Source organism: Trachemys scripta, chromosome 8, assembly GCF_013100865.1.
Source record: "Trachemys scripta elegans isolate TJP31775 chromosome 8, CAS_Tse_1.0, whole genome shotgun sequence".
Taxonomy (NCBI): Eukaryota; Metazoa; Chordata; order Testudines; family Emydidae; genus Trachemys; species Trachemys scripta.
In genome coordinates this window covers 84,177,257-84,203,506 of record NC_048305.1, presented here as the reverse complement: position 1 = coordinate 84,203,506, position 26,250 = coordinate 84,177,257, and the positions used below count along the sequence as shown (strand labels likewise).

Sequence of the window (26,250 nt, the reverse complement as noted above, 5' to 3'; positions counted from 1 at the left end):
GTGCTCCTTATGGACACCTGAGTTCTTTCAATACTGCCACAGTGAGGGAACAGTGAGGGCAGTAGAGTTTTCCCACAGTGCACCACGTTCCTAGGGCTAGTGTGTTGACAGGAGGCGCTAGGTATTTTGGAATATGTTTACTTTCACTCTGGTCTGTGCACTACAGTGTGGATGCCAGAGCCCTAGGTTCGAGCACAGGTCAGCAAATCCTTAACCTAGGGTTAAAATGCAGTGTACAGGCTCAAGCCCATGATTCCCTGACACAGATCAGCTGACTTGAGTCCCATTAACACCAGCCTTACATTGCTGTGTAGACGTAGCCTTGGAGACACCTGCCTGCCTGGCATCTGGGCTACGGGAGCCATGTGGTGCTGCTATCAGCAAGCATCACTTCTATGTATCTGGAAAATACTGCTACTTGAGGCCAGAATCTTATGTAGGGGAACACATGGATACAGATTTTCAGTCTTTGGGTATGTATGTATATTCTCCAGGAATGTGACCTCCCCTCTCTGCCCCAAGGGGCTTGACTAAGTTTCAGTGATGCTACTGACTGGTTGGTGTATTGCATGCAGGAGCTATTGAAGCCAGCCTCTCTGCTGTGTAATGGGAGGAAGATGTGACATATGTTTGCCTTTCCTTTCTGTGTAGTTACAACTGCAAAGAGTAAGTCACTAGCTCTCTATGTGCAGCACGAGTTTTAGACTTGTATGACATTGAGTTTGGAAAGTGGTGTTGCCCTCAACAAAATGTTGAGATTCTATAGTGTGATATCTTTTCCTCTCTCTCCTCCCCCCCTCCCCCAGTATGAGAGCGCTTAGGGGATTTAACAATTTTTTTTAAAAGGCTAGTATATAAAAGGTGTCTTGAACTTGCTCAGCATGAACTCCTTTTATACACACTTGATGTTGGACTGTGTAACCTATTTGGTACAATATTGCCAAAGGATGACTTCATAGACTTTTTGTTTTTCTTTGTTGGGCTTATAATGATTATATGCAGCCCATTCCTACCACCTCCATCAACCAGGATGTTCCGAAAAATGTAGACTGCTTAATTTTGAAGGGCTACTTTTCATTAGGCATGAGGCCTCAGATTGTTAGTTTATCCTATAACTGTTGGTTTTTGCCCTGACAACGTGTGCCTTATATATGCCAATGCAGCAAAACCAAGCTTCATAGGTCTTATTGATAGCATTTGTTGTCATTTGTTCAATGTTTTCTAGACTAACTTTTGTTGTCTGTTTAGTTAGGAATTAGAATAATGGAAAACAATCACCCTCTGAACCTAAATTATTGTAACATGTTCCTGGATGTAATTAAAACATTACCTTATGTACTGCCCGTGGAAACCTAAATGCAGAAAAACCAACTCTACCTTGCAGTATAGGAAAATTCTATTCTGAATTAATCTAATGATGAAAATTCAGCATTAAAGCTTATAGTATGGCCTTTGTTGTGCCTACTCTTTACAGCACAGTGCTTTGTTATGAGACCCCAGCACTACAAAAGTACAAATGTTTTAATTTAGGACGGCATATTCTGCTTAGCATGAATTTGGGTTTTTTTTTGTTAGCTTGGAATCTTAGAACATTTCTAAAGATAACTTGACTAAATGGCGCGGGTGAGAGTATTTTTTTATTAATTTAAAACAAACAAAAACGAGTAAGCCATGCAGTGCATCAAAGACATTATGTAAATACTGTAGGTAAAATATAATGAAATGTAACCCCTCTCATCCACTCAAGGATCCTGGAACTAGATAGGAATGATACTAATAAAAACGAGCTCTTGTTAAGGCCTGATAGTGTCTGCCAAGTCTCACTTGGAGAAGGACATGGTGGGGAAACAGTGATGGACCATAACTAGTTCTCTGTCTCTCTGTCTAATTGCAATTCCTTCTCTTACAGCCGAGAGGATGACTGATGCTGGCAGTAACTAGGGTGGATTGAGCTGAACATTGTGACTGCTCAGTCTAGACTATTGCAGGTTCCAGTGATGCAAGCTAGTCCTGGGGGATAAAGAGGCAGGTGGTTCCCAGTATCCTCGGATGTTCTCAGAACCAGGATCATAAGCAGAGCTGGTCAAAACTTTTTTTTTTTATTTACTTTTTTTTTTCCCCTTCAAAAATGGAGTTTTGTCAAATGATTTTTATGTTAAAACCAGTTCTAATTTCTTTTACTTTTCCCCTCTCCATGAAATTTGTTTCAATTCTAATTTTTTATTTCCCTCCCTTCCTCCCCCCCCCCCCCCCCCCCCGCAAAAAGTTTGAGAATTTGCATGCTGCCTTAGGTTTTTCCTTTTTTTTCCCCAAGAAAAAGGGGGAGCAAACAGAACAAAATCAATGAGAAAGTAACACACAGTCACACTTTGACTTTCCCAGTTTGAAAAACAGAATGTTGAAGAGTCTGTGTGAGGGGAATATTTTTCATCTTTTCTTTCTATTTTCCACTGGTAAAAATTGGAAAACTGTAAAGGTGAGGAAATGTAAAGTTTTCCATATTGTTAATTTTTTGTGTATGTTCCCACGGAAAAAATATTTCTCAACTGGAAACTTTGAATAAGATCTCCCCCCCCCCCCCAACCAAAATTCCTTTTCTGGCCAACTCTAACCATCACTGATAGGTCTGACTCATCTGAGAAGATCTGTGGAGGAGATGTAGGTTCTGACGTATACCATCTAAACCTCTGATGTATACCATCTCTAAGTTGAGCATTGGTGTGTGTGTAAGTTCCCCACAGGTATTGCTGAGGGCACTGTAAAACAGTCCAGTATTGACATTTATAGAATAAGGACATCTGAACATAATAAAGTAGAAAGGGGAACAATTAATAAACGCAATACACCTCCTCCCCAATATAACGCAACCTGATATAACACGAATTTGGATATAACGTGGTAAAGCAGTGCTTTGGGGGGGCGGGGCTGGGTGCTCCGGTGGATCAAAGCAAGTTCAATATATCGCGGTTTCACCTATAACACGGTAAGATTTTTTGGCTCCCGAGGACAGCGTTATATTGGGGTAGAGGTGTATATGGAAAGCTATTTGTCCTTCATGTGTAATTTTTAGCTATGACTAAAACTGGCCTTTCCTTTCACTAGAACAAATATTAAAAAGAAATATTTTTCCTAAAATTATAGTAATCACTCTTAAATCGATAGCTTTTTTGACCAGATGGTTAGAACTTCTTGACCTAATACCCAGCTAAAAGCCAAATGAGATCTTGAATATGCTGGCCTGTAGGCTGTAACGTGATACCCACCCTTCTGCAGGGTCTGAGAAAGACTTGAAAGTTAAAACTTTACATCAGTGATACTCAGACCTCAGTGGTTCAGGAGCCAAATTTAGTAATCAGCAATACCCAGTAGGTGAATTTATTGTTTCCTTTACCATAGTACTATACATTCATATTTAAGCAGTATGATGGGAAATATTTAGTTTATATAATTCTCACAGCAAAATGACTGACCAAATATCATCATTTTATCCACTACAATTGGTTAATAACATAGTAAATGTATCCTGATTGGCTAATAACTCAGACTGGTTAATAATCACACAGTGTTTTAATATCGTGTGCTGCAAAGAGCAGCAGGCGACACCTTAAAGAGCCACTTGCGGATCCGGAGCCTCAGTCTGAGTATCCCTGCTTTACGTAAATCATCATATGAAGTGATTGGGTATCTATCCCAACTTTAACTTGTTTCTTATCAAAAATCAAATGGCTTTGTCTCAGAAGTCTCTATTATTGTATTTAGGCGGGTATCAGCATCTTGTTGAAACCAGTTTCTACTGCTTATATTGTACAGTGTAACATATGGAAAGGAATGTGGCCAGTTTCTGCATGTGATGTTTTAAACTGGTAATGCATCAAGTTATATCATTGTTATACTTTGTTGTGCTTACTACCTAATTGGCAATAAAGTAGTACTTTGTCAGATTGACTGGGTCTGGAATCCTGTATATTGAGGGGAAATCAATTAATTTGGGGTTGTAATGAAGTGAAATCAGGCTACTGAAAAGTTTCAGATTTTATTGTGAATTTGAAATGTCCTTTTAATCCCTACACAAAAGGTGCCAATTTATTCTGGCAGTTTGTTACTTGAACAGCTGTGCATTCTTACATGGTATAAGAACCTACATAGATTAGAATGCACATCAGGAATTGAAATTCCCAACTCATTTTCCATAGGTGGTTTTATAACTGTCAGACAGCTAGGTTTTCAGTGCCTACTAACAAGGTCTGACCAATGACCTACAGCAGTGGTCACCAACCGGTTGTTCACGATCGACTGGTCGATCCTAGAGGATCTCCCAGTCATAGGGTTACCATATTTCCACAATCAAAAAAGAGGACACGGGGGGGGAGGAGCCCCACTGTAGCCCCGCCCCATCCACTCCCTCCCACTTCCCACCCCCTGACTGTCCCCCTCAGAACCCCCAACCCCCCCCTGCTCCTTGTCCCCTGACTGCCCCCTCCTGGGACCACTGCCACTAACTGCCCCCTAGATCCCCACCCCCTATCTAAGACTCCCTGCTTCTTGTCCCCTGACTGCCCCGTCCTGAGAACCCCCCCACCCTAACTGCCCCCCTAGGACCCTACCTTTCCCCTGATTGCCCCGACCCTTATCCACACCCCCACCCTATATTCACACCCCCGCCCCCAGACAGACCCCCGGGACTCCCATGCCCTATCCAACTGCTCCCTGCTCTCTGACAGGACCCCCAGAACTCCCGACCCATCCAACCCCCTCTGCTCCCTGCCTGCCTTGACCCCTCTCCACACCCTTGCCCCCCTGACAGCCCCCCCCCGAACTCCCGACCCATTCAACCCCCCACACACACATCCCCTGACCAGGGCCAGCTTTAACAAGAGCCCAGGAATCGGGCTGCGCTCTGGCTGGAGTCACGGGGCTTGGGGCCGGGCCGGAGGTGCTCGGCTGGGGCCGGGTCAGCCGCCCTGGGGCCCGAGCCGGGCCAGAGCTGCTGGGGCCGGGGCCGGCACGCTCGGCCGGAACTGGGGCCAGTGCCCCGGGGCCCGAGCCGAGCCAGGCTAGAGCCGCTGGGACCGGGGTCGGAGCCACTGGGGCCAGGGCCGGGGGTGGTTGGCCAGCGCCGGGCTGGTGCACTTGGCCAGAACTGCGGCCAGTGCCCTGAGGCCTGAGCTGGGCCTGAGTTGCTGGGGCCAGCCAGGGCTGGAGCCGCTCGGCTGGGGCCGGATTGGGCCATGCCGCGCCTCCCCGGAGCCCTCCACCTCACGTCCCCCCCCCCCCCCCCGCCCCAGCTTACCTGCTGCTGCTGGCCTGTCCCTGCTTCTTTTCAGACTTCCCGTGAACATCTGATTCGTGGGAAGCAGGGGAGGGGGAGGAGCAGGGGGGCGGAGCGTTCAGGAGAGGGGAGGAGGGGGAAGACAGCTGCCAGGCTGGATGGTGTGCTAAGGCTGCAGGGGATGGGGGGAGCCAGGAAAGGGCTTTGGCTGCACAGCAGCGCTTGGTCGCTACTTTTCCATCTATAAATAGCCGACCGGGGGGGAAATCCCGGACATTTTTAGATTTTTAGAAATCCCCCCAGATGGCTATTTATAGATCGAAAAGTCCGGGGAAATCCGGATGTATGGTAGCCCTACCCAGTCAATTGCGATGTCCGGTGGCAGTGCAGTATGGCTGCCGCTAAGGCAGAGTCCCTGCCTACCCCGGCCCCACACACGGCTCCCGGAAGTCGCCATTGCAGTCCGGGGGGTGGGGGTGGGGGTCTCCCTCCATGTGCTGCTCCTGCCTACAAGCACCGGCCCCACAGCTCTCATTGGCCGGGAGAGCTGTGGGGGTGGTGCTTGCAGAGAGGGGCAGCGCCCGAAGCTCAGGGGCCGTAGGGGTGCATTGGCCCCTTCCGGGAGCAATGTGGGGCTGGGGTAGGCAGGGAGCCTGCCTTAGCCTCGCTGCACCCACTGCCGACTGGGAGCCACCGGAGGTAAGTGCTGCCCGGCAGGAGGTCACACCCCAACCCCCAGCCCTGAGCCCCCTCCCGGAGCCAGTACCCCATACCCCCTCCTGCACCCCAACCCTGAGCTCCCTTCTGAAGCCAGCACCCCAAACTCCCTCCTGCACGTCAAGCCCCAGCCCTGACCCCCCTCCCAGAGCCAGCACCCTGTACCCCCTCCTACACCCCAACACTCTGCCCCATCCTGGAGCCCCCTCCTGCACCCAAACTCCCTCCTAGAGCTTGCACCCCTCACCCCCTCCTGCACCCCAACCCCCTGCCCTAGGCTCAGCCCAGAGCCCCTTCTCACACTGTGAACCCCTCGGCCCCAGCCCAGAGCCCACACCCCCTCCCAAACCCCTGCCCCAGCCCAGTGAAAGTGAGTGAGAGTGGGGCAGAGTGAGCGATGGAGAGAAGGGGGAAGGAATGAGGGGGGGGGGCTTTGGGGAAGGGGCGGGGCCTTGGGAAAGGGGCGGTGTAGACCCTGGGTTGCCCTTAAATTCAAAAAGTGGTCTTGGATGTAAAAAGGTCAGAGACCACTGACCTATAGGTTCCGGGATCTGATAGTAAGATGCAGAGCTTATTTATCACTCAAAAGAGAAAAATGGAAATTGAACAGTTAATTGGAAGGCAGAGGAAACAGCTGTGCAGAGAATGTTTTGGCTTTGAGCAGTCTGGGAAATGACGTTCTGTAGTATTTGCTGTTCTAGAAAGAGCGGAGACACGTAGTATAAATGGGAGGGCTCTGGAGAGGGCTGTCTCTCTACCAGTGTGTATATTTATCTATAAATGAGCAACAGGGGAGGGAATCAAATAAGGGTAAGCAGTCTACCCACTGCTCAGAGCACCAACTGCTTTGCTGATTTGTGCTATTTTCCTCCCCCCCAGTATCACTGCATTACTCAGACACAGGACACTGGTTTCTTCATATCGAGGAAAACTAAAATTCATCCAACAACACTCGGAATGGGAAAAGATTATTATTCAATTTTGGGAATTGAAAAGGGGGCTTCTGAAGAAGATATCAAAAAGGCTTACAGAAAACAAGCCCTTAAATGGCATCCGGATAAGAACAAATCCCCCCACGCAGAGGAAAAATTCAAAGAGGTTGCAGAAGCCTATGAAGTGCTGAGTGATCCCAAAAAGAGAGACATTTATGATCAGTTTGGGGAGGAAGGTAAGTATTTCTCTTACTCAGTATCTATCTGTGCTATACTCTTAAAGTGGACACTTAGTTGTGTTGAATGCCACAAGACAAGAAGAAAGTTTGTGTGTTTATCCATGGCATGTACTGATTTGGACAATGATTGTTTTCTTATGGAGACTGATATATGGTAATTACAGAGATTTATATGCTAACAAATATATATAATCATGTATAGTGTATCCTTCATGTTTAGAACCATGCTTAATTCAATTTTCTTTATTTAAAAAAAAAAAATTAAAAAGATCCCAAATCCATGTTATAGAACTTTTTTAATGAAATTAATATTTGTCTGTGACCCATAAATAGCTGGATGCATTTTATTTATTTTTGCCCCTGTGCTTTTTGAGATAGCCATCAAAATGTTACATTTTGACAGAGACAGATTAGAGACAGAGACAGAGCGCCTTTTGAATAATGTAAAAAGCAACCTTATAAGGTGCCACAGGACTCTTTGTTGCTTTTTACAGTTCCAGACTAACATGGCTACCCCTCTGATACTCTTCGAATAATATATCTCTAAAACTTTTCATAAAGGATAGTTTGCTTGTACAAAACAAGACAGACAGTCCCTCTACTGAGCAGGAGCCCAGGTGTCCAGTCCTTAGTTGGCCTTGGATTCTTGCCCGTAGAGGAAAGTATTTGCCTGATGTCATGAAATACCAGAACAATTTTTTAGTTTAACTGTAAACAGTAATTACGTGCCAAAGGGATGAGGCCTCAGAAATGTTATATATAGCCTAAAATGATTACTTAAACAGGAAGCTCTTTCTTTTTTTAATCATCAATTGCGATGGTTCCCCACCATTTCTAGGATTCAGCAGTTACCTTTTGCATCCTATTTGAGACTCAAAACTGGTTAAGCACTGCCCACAAAAACTAGGTAGGCTCATTTAATGGTTAACATTCATTTGGGGCCAGATTCTGATAATTTGACTAATGCTGAGTTGCACACTACTCCATCAGTAGTAGGGTGACCAGATGTCCCGATTTTATAGGAACAATCTCGATATTCAGGGCTTTTTCTTATATAGGTGTCTATTACCCCCACACACACACACCTCCTGTCCTGAATTTTCACACTTGCTATCTGGTCACCCTAATCAGTAGTCTCATTGACTAGTAGCACTAATTGTGAAGTAAAGTGCTATACAACAGTGGTTCTCAAACTAGGGCCGCCGCTTGTTCAGGAAAAGCCCCTGGTGGGCTGGGCCAGTTTGTTTACCTGCCGCATCCGCAGGTTCAGCCGATCGCAGCTCCCCAGTGGCCGTGGTTCGCCGCTCCAGGCCAATGGGGGCTGTGCAAAGCAGTGGCCAGTACATCTCTTGGCCCGCGCCGCTTCCAACAGCTCCCATTGGCCTGGAGCGGCGAACCGCGGCCAGTGGGGGCCCTAATAGGCCGAACCTGCGGACGCGGCAGGTAAACAAACCGGCCCAGCCCGCTAGGGGCTTTCCCTGAACAAGTGGCGGCCCTAGTTTGAGAACCACTGCTATCCAAGATATCTGGCCCTTTATCAACATGAGAACTTGATTTTTGTGGTCCTGTCATTGATCATTGCTTCTTTGTAAACTTCTGTAAATGAGGCAAATTCCATGGTCTCTTGTTCCAGTGTGAAGTGAGAGAATTCTAAAACTACAAGTCTTTGCTGATGTTTCTACTGGTTCTCATGTCAATTGTAAGACTCAGATACCTGACCTGATTCTGTTATTTGGGAATACTAAGGGCTCATCCTGCTCCTTTGGTACTAGGCCCAGATTTTTTAAGGTATTCAGTCATTGCTGCACTCAGCATTGTAATGCCTAAGTCTCATTTTCAAAAGGGGTTTAAGCACTTGACAGTCAATAGGTTTTAGGCTCCTAAATTCCCAAACCCCTTTTGGAAATGAGTCTTGGGCTCCTAAATCAATTAGGCATTGCAATGTTAAGTGCAGCAATGCCTAAATAGCTGTAAAAATATTGCCCTTAATCTTTTGCCTTATTGCTTTTTTCCCTTTAGGTCTGTTTGTTGTTCTTTCCTATATGCAAGTACTTAATTAATCTACAGCTTAGGTAATATTCATTCTATTCCAGTGCAGTAGCACTTCCTAACCCCCTCCTAAAAATATCATTAGTCAGATTCTCCTAAGAGTAGAGGGCAAGGCATGTAAAGCAGTGTAGCCTTTGGCAGTGTGACATTGCATACCTGAAGCAGAGGCTCAAAGCATGTACTTCTGTTTATTTTAGGCATAATATTAACAAAAGTATTGACAAGTTCCTGAAGCTATGTGTCGGGAAATATCCCTTGACGCCTGAGTGGCTGCCTAAGCTCTGTCATTGTTGTCCAGAATGTACTCAGTAGTTGTAAAGCTCTGTAATTCTTTTACAACCATGGAACCTGATGTACTTTCAGCAAAAACTATTCAGAATCTATTCTAGGAAGTATCATTCCACTAATCACATGACACAGTTTGTCATGCATTTGTTTGACAGTACCAGAACCAGTACTTCATTTAAAAACAAACAAACGAACAAAACGTTGAAAAATGTTTAGTGTAGCATTTGCCATAGCAAAACTAGAGTTAAGATTGAGATGCCATTTCCATTCTAATTCCCCCTCTGCAATTGTTCAGAACGTTATCAAAACATTCCTTTAGGACTCAAACTTTTTGTGCTTGGTTTAATCCAAATTTGTTTAACTTTTTAAATTTGAGTAAAATCAGTTCAGTCATCCTGGAATTAAACAAATATAAAAAATCCATTCCTCATATTTGGATTAAATGTATTTGTTAAAACGGGACACTTGTCTTGTTTTAGAGTCCTTTTTAGAGAAAGAAAAGCAATACATTTTTGAAGAAGATCAGTTCGGGGTTTTTGAATTTGGAAATAGTAAATGCTAAGGCCTATGGGTTGCTGGTTTGTGCTGTGCCATTGGTGGAAAGTGGCCCTAAAGCCAGCATTACATGGGACGATCACCCCAGTATAGCTGTAGCACTAACTGGGGAACTCCTACGCTGACTCTTTCCCTGATGCCAGTGTAGAGGGGGTGACTGAGCTCCCTTATACTTAACTGATACTTGGCTGCCATATTGACCTCTTGCCAACTGCCAATGATCCACTAACATCCTTTCAGGCTGGTCTATATTGTGCCAGGCAACTGACTTGGGCCCTGGATCAAGAGGATGCAAAGGCCACTTTTGCCCTCTGCCACAATTTTAGAGTAACTCACCCTTCTCGGTCCTTAAAGGTTTCCCTCTCAGCCATCACCTCTCCTGGGCAGAGACCCATGCGTCAGTCAGAAGGAAGTGGGGGTTTTAAGGACATCTCCCTGATCTACACTGTGATATCCCCAGCAAACCAGTCTGCCTAGAAGGCCATGGCCTGTGCTTTGCTTTTTCTCTGAGGGCTGTGGCCAGTATTTGGCCTGGAGTTACAAGATACTACACAGCTTCTTCCAAGCAGGCACATTTATTCTTAAGGTAGAAGTATTACAGAGAAAGCATATAAAAACCTACCATGTGCTCACCCACTCCCAACTCAGCATAGGGCTCTTCTAGATGTTAGTCCTTCAAACCCCAAAACTGTTTTTTTCCTCTTGTTATAAGGTCAGATCAGTCTTTAGAGCAAGAACAGGAACAATGGCCCTGCATCAATTTAAGATTAGGTTATTTATCCAAAAGTCCTTTCTTTGTCTCTTGATCAGTGGAGAATCCAGTTTGAACCAGAATATGTGAGCCTCCACAGGAGGTGGTACTTCTCTGGGGATGTTAGAACCTGAGTGATTTGCCTTAATTATCCCCTACTGTTTTCACTTCCTGGGGGAATTGTGGTAATCCTCCCCACTGTGGAATGCATACAGTCCCTGGCCCACAAAGATACATAAACCAGCCATACACTTAATACAATATGGTCTCCCAAAGATATGTTAGGAAGTTGCCTTATCTGTCTCTCACTCCTCCATTTGAGCTGCACTATATGCTAATCAGCCTCAGCTGAAGACCTAGCATTAAAATTTATGCATGGTTTATGAATACTTTGAATTCAGCTTTTTTTTTTAAAAAGATCTGTCTCTAATATGGATTAGAAAGTAGGATGCATGCTGAACTGCTTTAGCATAAAACTAAATTCATAACTACGTAAGGGCCTTAGAAGGAAAATGGTTGCGTATAGTGCTGAGCTACCTTAATCCTACGAGGCAACTTAGTGGTTAAGTGTCGCTGAGATACTTAAGTATTTAGAACCGAAGACCTCCTTAAGGTCTGAGGAGGCATCCTGGTGTCAGGGCGAGAGTGGGGAAGGGAATTAGCCAGTAAGAAGAAGTAGATGGAGGTCATTAGCCAGGAAAGGGAGGTAGAAAATAATTGTTTGTTGAGTGAGGTATGGTCTGGAGCCAGAGTAGAGGTAGAAGGTAACTGGGTGGGTGCTGGGGATTGTGGTGAGTGTAAGCAGGGCATGAGAAAACTGTCACCTGAAGGAAGTAGAAGGAAGATCTCACACTGGGAAGAATGGGGCAGGGCCGGCTCCAGGCACCAGCGTTGGAAGCTGGTGCTTGGGGTGGCCAATTCAAAGGGGCGGCACGTCCGGATCTTAGCGGGAATTTGGGGGCAGGTCCCTCATTCCCTCTCTTCCGAAGAGGAAGAGAGGGAGGACCCGCTACCAAATTGTCACCGAAGAAGTGGCGCGATTGAGCTGCTGCCGAAGTGCCGCCGCTCGTCTTTTTATTATTATTTTTTTGCCACTTGGGGTGGCAGAAAAGCTGGAGCCGGCACTGGAATGGGAACAACAATATGAAGAAGAGAAAGAGAAAAAGTAGTCAATTAGTTGAGAAAGGAGACTGAACTATAAAGGACTCCTAAAGATGAGGATGGGTTTTTTTGTTTTGTGTTTTTGCAGGGGAGCATAATCTTGGATGGCCTGGGAAGAGGAGTGGAGAGTAGGAATTTTTACTAAGGAAGTGATAGGAGGAGATAGATAGCAAAGCTTTTTTACCTCTAAAGTCTCTTTTTAATTCTTATAATGTACCTAGAGCATGGGTTCTCAAACTGGGGGTCACAGTCTCCTCCCCCAAAAAAGTTTCAGGGGGTCACAAACACCTCCCTTTCTTCATTGCTAGATGGGAGTGGGACTGTCGCAAAGCTTTTTCTGTTTGTAACATGCGGATGCAGTCTGAAAAAGGTCAAGAACCACTAGAGTATTTGATAAACACAACTTAAAATTTATAACTAATAAAGAAGTGTGCCTTTTAGCTATTTTCCTTTTACTATTGTTTGACTTTGAAAACTTCAAGGAAATTAAATACAAAAACTAGTTAATGCAGCATTAAAGTTGAGAAATCAAGCACCCAAAGAAGTCAGAATTTTTGAAAGTCAAGGTTTCTACGATAGGTTTCTCTGCCACATAGTACAAATGTAACATTTACTGTTTCTGGGAGGTTTTAATGCTGTGTTGCTACTGATGGAAAATAGCTTTTAATAAACAAAAATGTGGCCTTACTTTTCTGGTGTGCTGCACCCCTTTCAACTTTCTCTTTCCTCTCCATTCCCAGATTATACCCCTCACCCACCCAAAGAAACAAAGCAAAACACAGTGTTTCCATTGTCTCAGACTTGGTGAAGTCCTGTTTCCAAAACAATAGAAGGGATTATACTTTCGGTTATCCATTTGTACCAGTGTGCATTATGGCTAGCTGTTGATTTATGGTAGTTTCCTAAAATAGCACAGAATTTGACCCACTCTGTCTGACTAACACCCTGTGCAATCCCATTGATCTGAAGAGCATAGAAATTGGCCTAGTCTGATTAGAAACGGAGTGTATTCAAAGCTTTAAATATAATACAACTTTATATATTCCATACCTATAGTGGCCTTGAAGGGCTTAACCCTAGTCTCATTGAGCAGATCCTTAGTGAAAAAAATTACATGGGAATATGTTCTTTAAGATCATGCAGACAGAGAACACTCATCATTTTCAGCCCACTATTAAAACGTTAATTAAAATCCAATCATTCAGATGAGTGACAAATTATTAAATGGATTTGCTGCTGATAGGGCAGCTTTTTTTAGGAAACAATTCTAAATCTACAAAATTACTCCAGGTTGCATGATGATGAGTAGTTGCTACTCTGCACTCACTAGCAAGTAGGGTGAGGTCTCTTTAAAGAGGAGCCCTTCAATCTCTGCTTACTATATTTGTGCAGTTGTTAAACTACTACAAGTTCTTTCAGTATTTGTTTATGACTCAGGACAAAAATGTATTTTACTCTTTATGTTGTTAATAAGTACCAGGATTGAAAACTAGTATGGACTTTCCTAACCTTGTCCATATGTCCCAATTAGGGTTGAAAGGAGGAGCTGGAGGACCCGATGGACAGGGTGGCACCTTTCGATACTCTTTCCATGGTGACCCACATGCCACATTTGCAGCATTTTTTGGTGGCACAAATCCTTTTGAGATCTTCTTTGGGAGAAGAATGCCTGGTGGCAGAGACACTGAAGACATGGAAGTGGATGGAGATCCTTTTGGATCCTTCACTAGTTTTAGCATGAATGGATTTCCAAGAGAGAGGAATACAGTTGGTAGCCAGCCTCGTCGTAAACAAGATCCCCCAATTATCCATGAGCTTAAAGTATCATTGGAAGAGATATATCATGGCTGCACAAAAAGGATGAGAATTTCCCGAAAAAGGCTGAACCCAGATGGCAGAAGTGTCCGAACAGAGGACAAAATCCTGACCATTGAGATCAAGAGAGGGTGGAAAGAAGGCACCAAAATCACTTTCCCAAAAGAAGGTGATGAAACTCCCAACACTATCCCAGCCGATATTATTTTTGTCATTAAAGACAAAAGTCACTCACTCTTCAAGAGAGATGGTTCAAATATTATCTATCCTGTTAAAATCAGTTTGCGGGAGGTAAGTTTCTTGTTAGTTGATAGCGCAACTGAAATATAAAAACAAATTGTCTTAGCATGGTATTGTGGCTACACTGCAGAAAACAAATCTGTAGCAATTATCATAATTCCGCACTCCAGTTCTCTAGCTAATACAATTTAATCAAACTAAATATAGTACATAGTTATCTGTACCAGAATCACTGGCTTTTTTACTGGGGTCTGATCATATATTGTTAAGTTTTATCTATGGCAGCATACAGGATGATCTGTGGGAAAGGAAAGTAGAACATATTTGCCATTTTTCTAAGTTTTAGTACAAAGTACAGTAGCTTTCTATATGTAAATGCAGATTGGGTTGGAGTAATAATGAATGCATCCAATGTAATGGACTCCTTTCTGCTATGATATATCGTCCTTATCATTTCTGGGTAAAAAGCATCTAGAATATTTTCACAGCTCACCAATGGAGCTTAATTTAGCAAACTTGCAAAATATCTTTCATGTCACACATTTCAGTGTACTTTTAGAATACATAGAGATGGATTTCATAGGATAAATTGTGAGCAGGTGTTGTTATGGAAGTTATATGTGATGATAAAAATGAGTTCATAAAATTTTTTTTGAGATGCACTCTAAAGACCAAAGTAGTTTTGCTTTCAGAAGCAAAAATAAGGGATTGCAGAGTGTTTTCTTTAGTGTTTGAAGACAATTAAAGGAATTGATTGTCTCCAAAATGAATCAAGTCTGTATTTTTAAAAATGTAGCATTAAGGAATGGTGAGAATAAACCTCAAGTGATGTGCAGAGGACATGCAAAGAAAGTATGCCTGTATTCTGAACTTTCAAAAAAAAAAAAAAAAGTTTTAAATGCTTTTTCGTGAGATGAATCACATAATACAAGAGGAAAAGCAGTATGTAATGACAGGATGGGTAATGTGGTTTCTGCACAAATATCATAATTCTGCTACTGAGTCCAAATAACACTGAGTTTTGTCAACACACATTAAGTACATAGAGTAGGTGGAAAACAAAAGCAATCCTTGCTGGCCAGAAGTCCAGTGATAAATGTATAAATATTTAGATAAAACAGGAGATTAGTGGGAATTATCTCTGTTAAAAAACAAAGTGCTTAGTTTGTTTTTGTTTTTGCCAAGAAATTATATCTTGATGATATAGAGAAGGTAAATCCTTGGTTTGTATTTTAGTATTTGCTTTAATCTGAACATCACAAATGTGCATGTAAAAAGACACTTTGAAGATTGATAGCAGACTGAACAAATAATAGATTTTTTTTTGGTTTGGCAATCAAACCAAAAAATCCAGGAGGGAAGAGAAAATTCCATTTAATTTAAAACCAAAACCTTTTTTTTTTTCTTTTTCTTTCAAAATGCTCATTTTGAATTGACAAAAACGTTCTGATCAATTCAAAACAAAATGTTTTGAGTCAGCCATTTCAGGTGGTTTTCCAACCCCACCTCCTCTGCTTTTTTTTTTTTTTAGTTGGTCAAATTTGAATTCAAAATACCATTTCAAAATGAAACATTTCAAATTGTTTGAGGTTTTTTTTCTTGGCCAAAACTATTCATTGAATTCAATCCAAATTTGCAAACTGTTTTGGGACCCTGAAAAATGCATTTCTCCCTCCCCTCCACCCCCAAAATCTTAGCCAAAAATGTTTTGCCCAGCTCTATCAAAAAGGTTCAATTTAAATGTCAGATACTACCCCTAAAATAATTTTAAAAAGCAAATTATGAGCAAAACAAGTGTTGCGAGAGTCTTTAAATAAATGTATACTCTATGTAACGCTAAGCCAGGGCCGGCTCCAGGCACCAGCTTAACAAGCAGATGCTTGGGGCGGCCAAGGGAAAGGGGCAGCACCCGTGGCAATTCGGGAGTGGCAGGTCCCTCACTCCCTCTAGGAGCGAAGGACCTGCCGCTGAACTGCCGCTGCCGATCGCGGCTTTTTTTTGGTTTTTTTTTTGCTTGGGGCGGCAGAAATGCTGGAGCCGGCCCTGCGCTAAGCACAGTAGAGCTAGGACTCTGAATTTCTAATGACAGCAGAGATGCTGCTTGTTTGGTACAAATTCATGAGCAGAAGACAGTGAGAGTACTGAGCGCATTTGTTCTGGTTGTACCAATCACTGCGTTATCTGCTGAAGTTTAGGATGCGGCACCAGGGAGTAAACCCTTTCATGACTGCTTCAGATGTCATTCTAGGGCACTGATAACTGGTTTGATATTGGAGATACACTGGTAATAAAGCAAGCGTCCCCTTTTAAAGGGAGCAACATAAGTTATTGTCTTTCGGTTTTGACAGTTCTCTTCAGTTATGCAAAATAATCCATGTAGTCACAATATCAGCTTTTTCTAATTCTGTAATCTGAAAATTCAGATTTCAATACAAATAAGCTTTTGATGGTTGCCTCTTTCTCATGATATGAACTATTTGTTTTAGGCTTTATGTGGCAGCTCGGTCACCGTGCCAACAATAGAAGGAAGAACCATACCTATGACAATAAATGAGGTTGTAAAGCCTGGGATGAGGAGAAGAATTATAGGATATGGGTTGCCATTTCCCAAAAATCCCGACCAACGTGGCGACTTAATTATAGAATTTGAAGTAAATTTCCCAGACAATATACCTCCAGCATCAAAAGAAGTACTTAGGAGAAATCTTCCTGTTTCATAAAGGAATGGTCTGTGTTTAACACTGTTTCAGCAGGACACTGAAAATGCAGAAGACTGGCAAATTCATGCTGTAAAAGTGCAATCTATATCCATTTGTGGAATATTCATTTTCTTTTTGTGGGGTGGAGGGAGAGAATACTGTAATGCTGCATGAGAAGAGAATGGTTAAATACAAGTCACACGGGTGACTCTTGCAGTAAAACATACAGGGAAAACCACTCACTGTATATTACTTTAGATCTTCCTAATCAGAGAGTTTATTCAGTATTTTGCTTACCTGTAAAATGTAATCATTTTGCAAAAACTCAATGCACATATTTCTAATAAAGTACTTGAGCATCCAAGTACTTTATTTCATGTATCTCTAGATTATCTATGTGATGCTACCCACTAATATCAGAAATCAGAATTCATAGTAGAAATACGCTCATGTAATAGCCAGATATTTAAAGAGACTAAAGCATTAACTGACACCATTTAGATATGAAGGCCCACATGCTACCTTCCATTTCACAAAGCAAAGGCTAAATCTGTTTGTAGAGCTTCTGAACCCACAAAAGAGCGTGAGCCTGCTCCCAGCTGCCCCAGATTTTGTGAGGACTGCCCTGAAGCATTAGGGGAGAACACATGGCTCTGGGGAAAGGAGTACAGGTGTAGCCACTCTGTGACATGCTCCCTTCAGAAATCCACCTGGGGAATACTACTAATCGGTGGTAACACCCATTCCCTAGGGATGGATTTCAGGACAACATGGTATTTTGGCTCCAGAAGGAGCCATGCTGTCATGGCTACCCATGGTTGCCCATGGAACAGTGTAAATAAAGGCGCTTGGCTTACTCACACATTTCAAGATCATGCATATCTCAGGACATCTGTAGAGTTCAAGGGCTGAACCATCTACCACTTCCATAAGAGAGAAGGGACAAAGCCCAGCTCCCAGCTAAAGGATTCTGAGGAAACTTTTTGGGCCTGATCCAAAGCTCATTTAAGCCGATGGAAGTCTTTCCGTCAATTCAGTGAGCTTGCATAAGTTCCTTTGTGAATAGAAACATGAGTTACCTAGCCCTTAAGGTGAAAAAACATATGTAGGGGAAGGAGATAGCCCTCACTAATTGAGTCTAGTATTATAACATGCTATAGGGCTGGTTCCCTTGGTTGCAGTATGGTTTTGGTCATATAATTGCCTTGCAGACTTACTTTCATAACTTAGGTTTTAAAAACGTGCCACAGTGCTTTAATAATGACATTCTTAAGGGAAGATTTATTTTTCTTTATAAGAAGAAAATATTACTCTTGTTTGCAGTCATTCTTTTACCTGTGGAAATCTACTAGTTACCTGCTCTGGGTAATTTAGGTTATAACAGGGTGTTTAGCAACGTCAGATAAATGATTTTCTATAGAAGGGTGGATTATGAGAATTGGAGTTAATTTAGTTAGCCTTTTTTAATGAGCCCTAGCACAGAAGAATCCCACTCCAATTTTTCAAAGGAACGCATTCCTACAAGATACTGTCAATTTTTTAACTACAGTTTCTCTTTCATACAGTTGACACGTTTGATAGTGTAAATCATATTCATTTGCAGTCCTGAACAAACAGGGAACCTAAACAGTAGCTGGAGTGATACTACAAAGGGAAAAAAAGTTTTAAAATTAACTACTACCTACTGCTTATGCCTATTGTTATCCTTATATATTGTGTTTATGCATTTAAAAGATTTCCAGTTTCAGTATGTTCTGTATGGCATTTCTCATGTGTTTTTTAATAAACTTGTTTTTAACTTTTTTTTATTTTTTTTGCCATAACCACATGCCATAAACTCTGTGAGGAGCAAATGAGGCTGAGCATTTGAAACCAAGTCTTGGATACCCATAATCTAAGTAGCTACAATACTTAGAATAACTGCAGATATTTTTCAATATCCAACTTCAGGTAAGAGTAGCAGGCCTGAATTAGTAGAATTCCATAGTAGTTGCTAATAGTGTATGCTTACACATACAGAAAACTTAGTTCTTTTATTTCACCATTTCTGAATGTGGTGTAAAACTTAAAGTACAGAAAAAGCTGCCACATCATTTTGAAACATTTTACAGTTTTCTCTATGGAGGGAATATTTTTTTCACAGAATGCAGCCAGCCTGTGGAACACATTGCCACTACTATTGGTGAGGAGATGAGTTTAGCAGGATTCAAAAAGGAATTAGACACTTTGTATAGATAACAGATAAAACTTTCAAAAGTGCCTAAGGACTAGATATGTTAAGGGATTTAGGTGCCTAAACCAGCAGCCAGGTGCCTAATGGGATTTTCAAAAGCATCTAGATGCCTCACTCCCATTGAAATCAATAGGAGTCAGGCACCTGGGCACTCATGAAAATTCTTCTTGGAACCTTGCTGCTGGTTTAGGTGCCTAAATCCTTTTTTAAAAATCTGGCGGAGTTCCTTTTTTTTTTTCCCAGAAGGGACTAAGGCCTAGTCTACACTAGAAAGTTAGATGGGTTTAACTGTGTCGGTCAGGGGTGTGAAAAGTTAAACCAACCTAAGTCCCTTTGTAGACAGCACTAGGTTGACAGAAGAATTCTACCATCTCTTGAGAAGATGGATTACCTACATAAACCAATGGGAGGATTCTCCCTTTGGCATAGGTAGCATCTACGCTGAAGTGCTATGGTGGTGCAGCTATAAGTGTAAAGAAGCCCTTAGGTGCTTATATCTCATTGAAAGTCAATAGGACTTAGGGCCAGATTCCTAAAGGAATTTAGGCACTTAAAGAGGCAGATAGGTGCCTAATTCGACCATGCAGGTACCACTGAAATTTTCAAAGCCAAATTTCAGGTGACTCCTCAAACACCCTCACCCAACTGCTCAAGTCCTTCAGGTGCCTACATTTCTGCGTAAGTGCTGCTGTGACCCTAAAGCTAACATGTTGCTTGGAGCCCTATCTCAAACCAAAGCTCTGGAGACCCTAAAACCGATTTTTAAAACTAGGTACAGAAACATCTATCTCGACAGCAGGGCCTGATCCCATAAGTGCACTTTGAGCACATCTAAGACCTAGTACCAGTCAGACCCTGCAGAAGGAGGGCCAGATGTAGGCTACCAATAGGTGGAGTGACAGCACCTGCACAAAGACAGCCAGGAGTTCAGGGTAATGTAGGGTGAGCATGAGGGAAATACAGAGCTTGAGCTGGAGGTAGGTAGGTAGCCCATGCCTTAGAAGCTGAAAAAATCTCTAAGTAGCTGAGCTGGCTTAGGTACTGAAGTCTGGGAGAAGGTTCATGGCTGAAGATCCCTATCTCTAGCCTGTCAGCCACATGTACCAGGTGAGTGACTTAGAGGCCTAAGCCCCTCTCCTAAGCTAGCCAGGAGTGAAATGGATAGGTGGCTCCCCACTACCAGCTGCCTAGCTTCTGACAACCCCTTTCATGGGGCTTGTCTACATGGGGGTTTTAAACCAGATCAAATCAAGTTAATCCAGTTTGACCACATGTCCACACAATACAACCCATTACTTGCACTAAGTCCACATTTATTGGGAACTCTGGAATCCTCTTGCAAAGTGGACTAGGTTTGCTTATCAGAGGGTAAGCAGGAGGCTTCCAGAGAAGAGCTGCCCCTGAGCTAGGATCTTTTTGTGACTCAGGACTCTGATGACAGCCAACTGGAAAGCCAGCCCCAGTTCAGCCCTGATACAACAAACACTGATTTCTGTTCTGCTTCAGCTAAGCCCGACTCCTAGTAAAAACCTGGGCCAAGGCCAAAGAGTCAAATCTCCTGTAGGAGATGGCATATAAGTATCTATTTTTACAATTTATTATTGTTGCAGATGTGAGCTAGAAGGCCCCGTCTTTCCGGCCCGCCATTTTGCTTCAATATGGTGCAGTTGCAGTCTGTACCATTGGTCATCTTCATCCTGTCCTGTGGTAGATTTGAAAACCAAAAGCATTCATTTGTGCGAAATTCAACAGTTTATTGAAACAGTGCTTACAGGAAAATAAATTTGGTTAGTTTTCATGAGATATAACTGCCCATTGCATGCCCAGTCAAGGCACAAACAATACTGTTCCATGCTGAGGTACAAATGGCTGTAACTTTCATAGTATCTGACAATCACTGTAAGTTCCTACCTATTTTTCTCTTCACTTTCCCTGTGTCTGCAGGGGAGATATAGCAGAACTTAACACTGAAAAACAGCTTGATTTTGTTTCTCATGTTATACGGATGCTCAGGCGGGCCACCCATCCCCCGTATAGCTTGTAAGTCCCGTCCACTCCTGCAGCGCTTCTCGGGGGACCAACCTGGTGAATAGAATAGCTTCACAACATATCTCCCTGATCTGCCCTTTGCCTTTTTGAATGAGACCATTTTCTGTCTCCTAGTGACCAGCCTCAGCAAAAGGTTATTGAGAGTGAGGACAGTCTAAAGGGAATGTAGAGGGAATTGCTATCCAGCTTGCCCCTTATTTATCTCTGCCTTACACCTCTGACACCACAGTAGCACCTCCACCTCACAAACAAAGATGAAAAAAGAAACCTGAAACATATAGCACCAACCACCCCCCATCCCTGACAGAATGAATGCAAATACAGTAGACTGAAATCAAGGCTGGCTCCAGGGTTTTTGCCCCAAGCGGCAGAAAAAAATAAAATAAAATAAAAGCCGCGATCGCGATCTGCAGCGGCAATTCAGCGGGAGTGAGAGACCATCCGCCGAATTGCCGCCGAATAGCTGGACCTGCCACCCCTCTCTGGAGTGGCTGCCCCAAGCACCTGCTTGGCAAGATGGTGCCTGGAGCCGGCCCTGACTGAAATCCAAATGCACCCGGCACCTTCCATACACACAGACCCCTGACTGTCTCTGAAGTTCCTGCAAGAATGGGAAGAGTTTCAGGGAGGTAAGGTCACATATACATAATACTAAAAGCAATCATGACTTGTCTGGGATGTGAACTATAAACAATTTCTTTTTTTCCCTTAGTCTCACCGCAGCACCTGTAACAGCCAGACCATCAAGGACAGGGCCTCTATCTACTGCTGACAGGCTGGGCAACCTGAGGAGGAGATCAAGGGTGATTCAGGACAAACTGTTTTCAGAACCTATGGCATTCATAGCGAAAAACCTGGCTGGCTCAGAGGAAGACCCAGAGGGAGAAAGAGGAGGAGATGGTGACATTGACCAAGGACAGCATGGCTGTGGCCAAAGATAGCATCACCATAGTGAAGGAGAGCATGGAAAAAGGCAGATGTAGTGAGAGGGAACTCATGGGGATGGAGAAATGAATGAGGTGCAAGAGATCAGGTTCTGGAGACTGGGAAAAATCTGTAATGAGAGAGAGAGAGAGAGAGAGAGAGAGAGAGAGAGAGAGAGAGAGAGAGNTGTGTGTGTGTGTGTGTGTGTGTGTGTGTGTGTGTGTGTGTGTGTGTGTGTGTGTGTGTAAAAGACAAGGAAAAGCAGAAAAGCACTTAGTTTTATCCAGGTATAATTCCCCACTCGTACCTCTTGTTAAAGTCTTGCAAGGCAGAGCCCTACTTTCATAGATTTCACAAGATTTGTCAGAGCAGGGCTCCTCTTTTGTTGACCTTTGATTTAAACCAGCGGTCTCAAACTCAATTTAACTTAGGGCCAGTGCCAGTCCTCGAGTCCTCCCAGAGTTCCAATAATGTCAGTGAAGAAGGTGTTCAGAAAAGAAAACGTTCATATTGTATTTTTTATTTCAAATTTCTTATAAATAATAAAATTGTCATACAACATTATGCAATTCTTTGCCTGCTAGAGAGCTTTTAGTGTTTGCCAGAACCTGGCAACGCTTCAGTTCTGTCAGTTTGTTGATGTTTGGCCTCAGTGACTGAGCAGTTGAAACCTTCAGGATTGCAGCAAGTTGTGCATCAGTTGTGTTTGGTATTTTGACTTGTTTATATTCATTGTCAGGGCTGGCGCAACCCATTAGGTGACCTAGGCAGTCGCCTAGGGCACTACAATTTGGGGGGCGGCAACCGTGGCGTTTTTTCGGTGGTGGGACCTTCTGTCGCCTCTGTGGGGGGCGGCATTTCAGGGCGGGACCTTCCACTGCCTCGGGCGTCAGAAAAGCTGGTGGCGCTCCTGTTCATTGTGGAAAAAAGTGTTGCTGCCTCCATGGCTGACTCTGCCCGGCCACTAGTGATGGTATCTCTGTTCCTCTCCCCCAGCCAATGGGAGCTGCGGGGGGCTGCACCTGCACCAGACATTGCCAGCAGCGTGTCTGCCTGTGTCTTTCCTCAGTAGGCCGCAGTCAGGGCCATCCTTACCCATACGCAAAGTACACAGCTGCATAGGGCACCAGAAAACTTGGGGTACCAAATTTCCTGGTGCCCTGCGCAGCTGCGTGCTGCTCCAGCCCCTGCTCTGGCTCTTCCCTATGGCCCCCGCCCCAGCTCCGCCCCAGCCTTGCCTCCTCCTGCCCTTGGTCCGCCCCAACCCCGCCCCCACTCCACCCCTTCCCCAAAGCCCTGCTCCTTCCCTGCCCCAGTCCCGCCTCTTCCCACCCCTGCTCCGCCCCCGCTCCCCTGAAGAGTGCAGCAGGGCCGGACCTGCACTCACCGGTGGTGAGAATTGCAGGGAGCCGGCCCCAGCCGCGCTGCCGGTAAGTGCTGGGAGGTGTTTCCCCTCTGCCCCCCAAACCAGCCGCCCCCCCACCCCTGCGGAGGCCTGGGGCCCCACACCCCCATGGGGGGGCTGTGTAGGGCCCCAGAATAGCTAGGGACGGACCTGGCCGCAGTGGGGAGGTTCTCGGGCTGCAGATGGCCCGCAGGCCGGAACTTTGAGACCCCTGATTTAAACTTTTGGTGCTCATAAAGTACAAACAACTTCCCCTCTCACCTCAGTCAGTAAGAGGTAAGGATAAAAGTGAGTTCCAATGGAGTCCAGCTAATTCCTTATAAAATATTACTTTACAAAAATTCCACCCCATTAAAAAACCCAAACATCCCAATGTCTGGAAATTAATTGTTAAAAGATCTAGATTATTCTCCACAGTCATTTAATCCTTCTCCACTTCATCCCACCTGATTTACATCACACCTCACACCTCACACTTTATAACTTTTCCAACTTAACATTTGCAACAGTGTATGCAAAGATGAAAATAAATCTCCAGGGGCCAGTTTCTGCTAGCTTTTCACATGTATTGAGCAGCACTTTATTTTTCAAGTACAGTAACTCCTCACTTAACGTTGTAGTTATGTTTCTGAAAAATGCAACTTTAAGCAAAACGATGTTAAGCGAATCCAATTTCCCCATAAGAATTAAAGTAAATGGGGGGGGGATTAGGTTCCAGGGAATTTTTTTGGGGGGGCCAGACAAAAGACATTATATAAATTTTAAACAAGCAATTTAATACAGGTATTAAACAGGCTGGCAGCCCCCCTATCAGCTCCCCTACGCCCCCCCCCCCCCCCCCCCCCCACCCGCTGGTGGACCCTCTGGATCAGTGCCTTCCCCCTGCTCCCCCCGCCTCCTGCCTGCGGCAATCAGCTGTCTTGTGGCGTTCAGGAAGCTGGGAGAAGGAGCGAGGACCTGGCGCGCAGCCTCCTCCCTCCCTCCCCTGCCTCCTGAACGCCGCAAACCAGCTGATTGTCGTGTAGAAGTTCCAGCTCAGACTTCAGTCCAAGCTCCGGGACCCTCCCACCTCGCAGAGTCCTAGAGCCCAGGTACCAGGGCAAGCCCAAATGTCTATACCACAATTAAAGAGCTTTGCAGGCCCAGTGCCACGAGCCTGAATCAGCTGGCATGAGCAAGCCGTGTGGTTTTAATTGCAGAGTAAACATACCCTTAGTGTTAGCCAGTTGCATCTATGTTCCAGAGCAGCAACCTGACATCCTTTTGCATGTGTAGAGCACCGTTCCTTTGATATTAGGTGCACTCATTCCTCTCCTATTGGCATTTCTCCTTCTGCCTGTGACAAAGCTCTGATACAAGCACCTCTAGGTCATTGCTTTCTTGCTCCCCCAGTATTTTCAAGGTTTCCCAATAATTGCCTCTCTCTCACCTTTCCACCATATCTCTTTGTGCACACTCATCATGACTGTGATTCATTTCATTTACTTTTGTCTTCAGTGCATGTCCTGGTTGCATATTCAAGGCTGCTCCTTTGAAGCCCAGGGCCTCCAAGTTGTAGTATTCCTGAATGGAGCTCGAAGGGTTATAGGGATGGACAGGTGTCAGGGAAAGCCTGAAGAAGAGTGGGGGGGGGAGGGGAGTGAGAATGTTTGAATAAGGAGGGAACTCTAGAGAGGAACTGCCAGACACATCTAAGGCCACACATGCAAAATTTATCAAACAGCATTGCCAAATCATGAGCAGTGCATGCACATCACTCAAGTGATTTGGGAATGGTGTAGAAAAGGGCAGAAGGTTCCTATCAATTACAACATTAGAACAGCTAATTATCAGCCTATAACTGGACTCAACTGAATTTTTCTAATTATTTCTCGTTCCAAATTCTTAAATTATAATCTGTTATAGAAAGTGTATTTTTATACAGAACAAGGAGGAGAATGTGAAATTATGGAAAGGGAAGGAGGATTAGTGTAATGGAAGGAGGAGAGCAGTGGAAGAGAATTTAGTTAATGTGCTAAATTTTGTGGTAATACAGTGCTTAGACATCCCTTGTATAGGATCTCAAGTATTAAAAAATGGACTAAAGAAAGGGATGTTTAATAATCAATGTAATTTCAAGGTTCCCTAGCTTCAGACTGTCATAGTGGTTCAGATAAAAAAAATATAAAAAGGAATCCAAACTATTTTTGTTTTTAAAAAAATCAGCTTTAATTAGAAAGAAGAAAGGAAAAGAAGTGTCTGCCTCTGCACTTTCTGGTTTCAGTCAGGACTGGAAAGAGAAGTATCAAAATAGAGCTCTTGATTTATCTTGTGGTATTTTTGATTACTGGGAAGTACTAGAAAATTAATGAGAGCACTCAGTTTTGAAATCAAAAGTTTCAAGAATATATAGTGTACAGCTTGCTGAATGCTTATTTGAACAGAATCTCCAATGAAATGTATTACATACTAGTCAGGTAGGATCCAAATTGTTTCACTTTTTAAAAATCTGATAGAGTTGAATCTTTTCATTTTATAGTGTGTCAAAAATGTAAATTGCTCAGGGACAAATTGGCCCCTATATGGGTTATTCCCCTGCAAGGGAGTGGAAACGCCATGAGATATGAGTTGTAAAGTGTGATGTTGGCATACCAGGTGCCAGCTCATTCTAAAGTACCCATGTCTCATTTGAATACTGACAAATACATAGCTGAAATAAGTCTGGCTCACCTGTGTGTTAGTATTGTTAAAATTGGTACTAGAATTATGTGTTTTAACTTTATGGAATGGTTGTAAGTTGCTACATGCATTAATCTCACAACATCTGTATGCCATATTATAAAGTAATATTTGAGTGTTTTCACTGTAAGCTTCTGTAACTGGATATCATTAGACAGGAGAGAGACATTAACTAGTGTAAAGTGCTGATCTCCAGCATAAGGTGT

At 43.7% G+C, this 26,250-nt stretch overlaps 1 protein-coding gene across 3 annotated transcripts in view; it reads left to right on the top strand.

Moving 5' to 3' along the window:
* DNAJB4 (DnaJ heat shock protein family (Hsp40) member B4) overlaps nucleotides 1-18,366 on the top strand; it is a 40,575-nt gene extending 22,209 nt beyond the window's left edge. The window contains exons 2-4 of one of the 3 annotated variants that reach the window (XM_034778156.1): nucleotides 6,866-7,154; nucleotides 13,493-14,067; nucleotides 16,503-18,366. In XM_034778156.1, the coding sequence (XP_034634047.1) occupies nucleotides 6,944-7,154; nucleotides 13,493-14,067; nucleotides 16,503-16,736 (1,020 nt within the window). In that variant the 5' untranslated portion in view covers nucleotides 6,866-6,943 and the 3' untranslated portion in view covers nucleotides 16,737-18,366. The other 2 variants (XM_034778155.1, XM_034778157.1) reach the window with 2 other exon arrangements.
* Nucleotides 18,367-26,250: the final 7,884 nt, after the last annotated feature.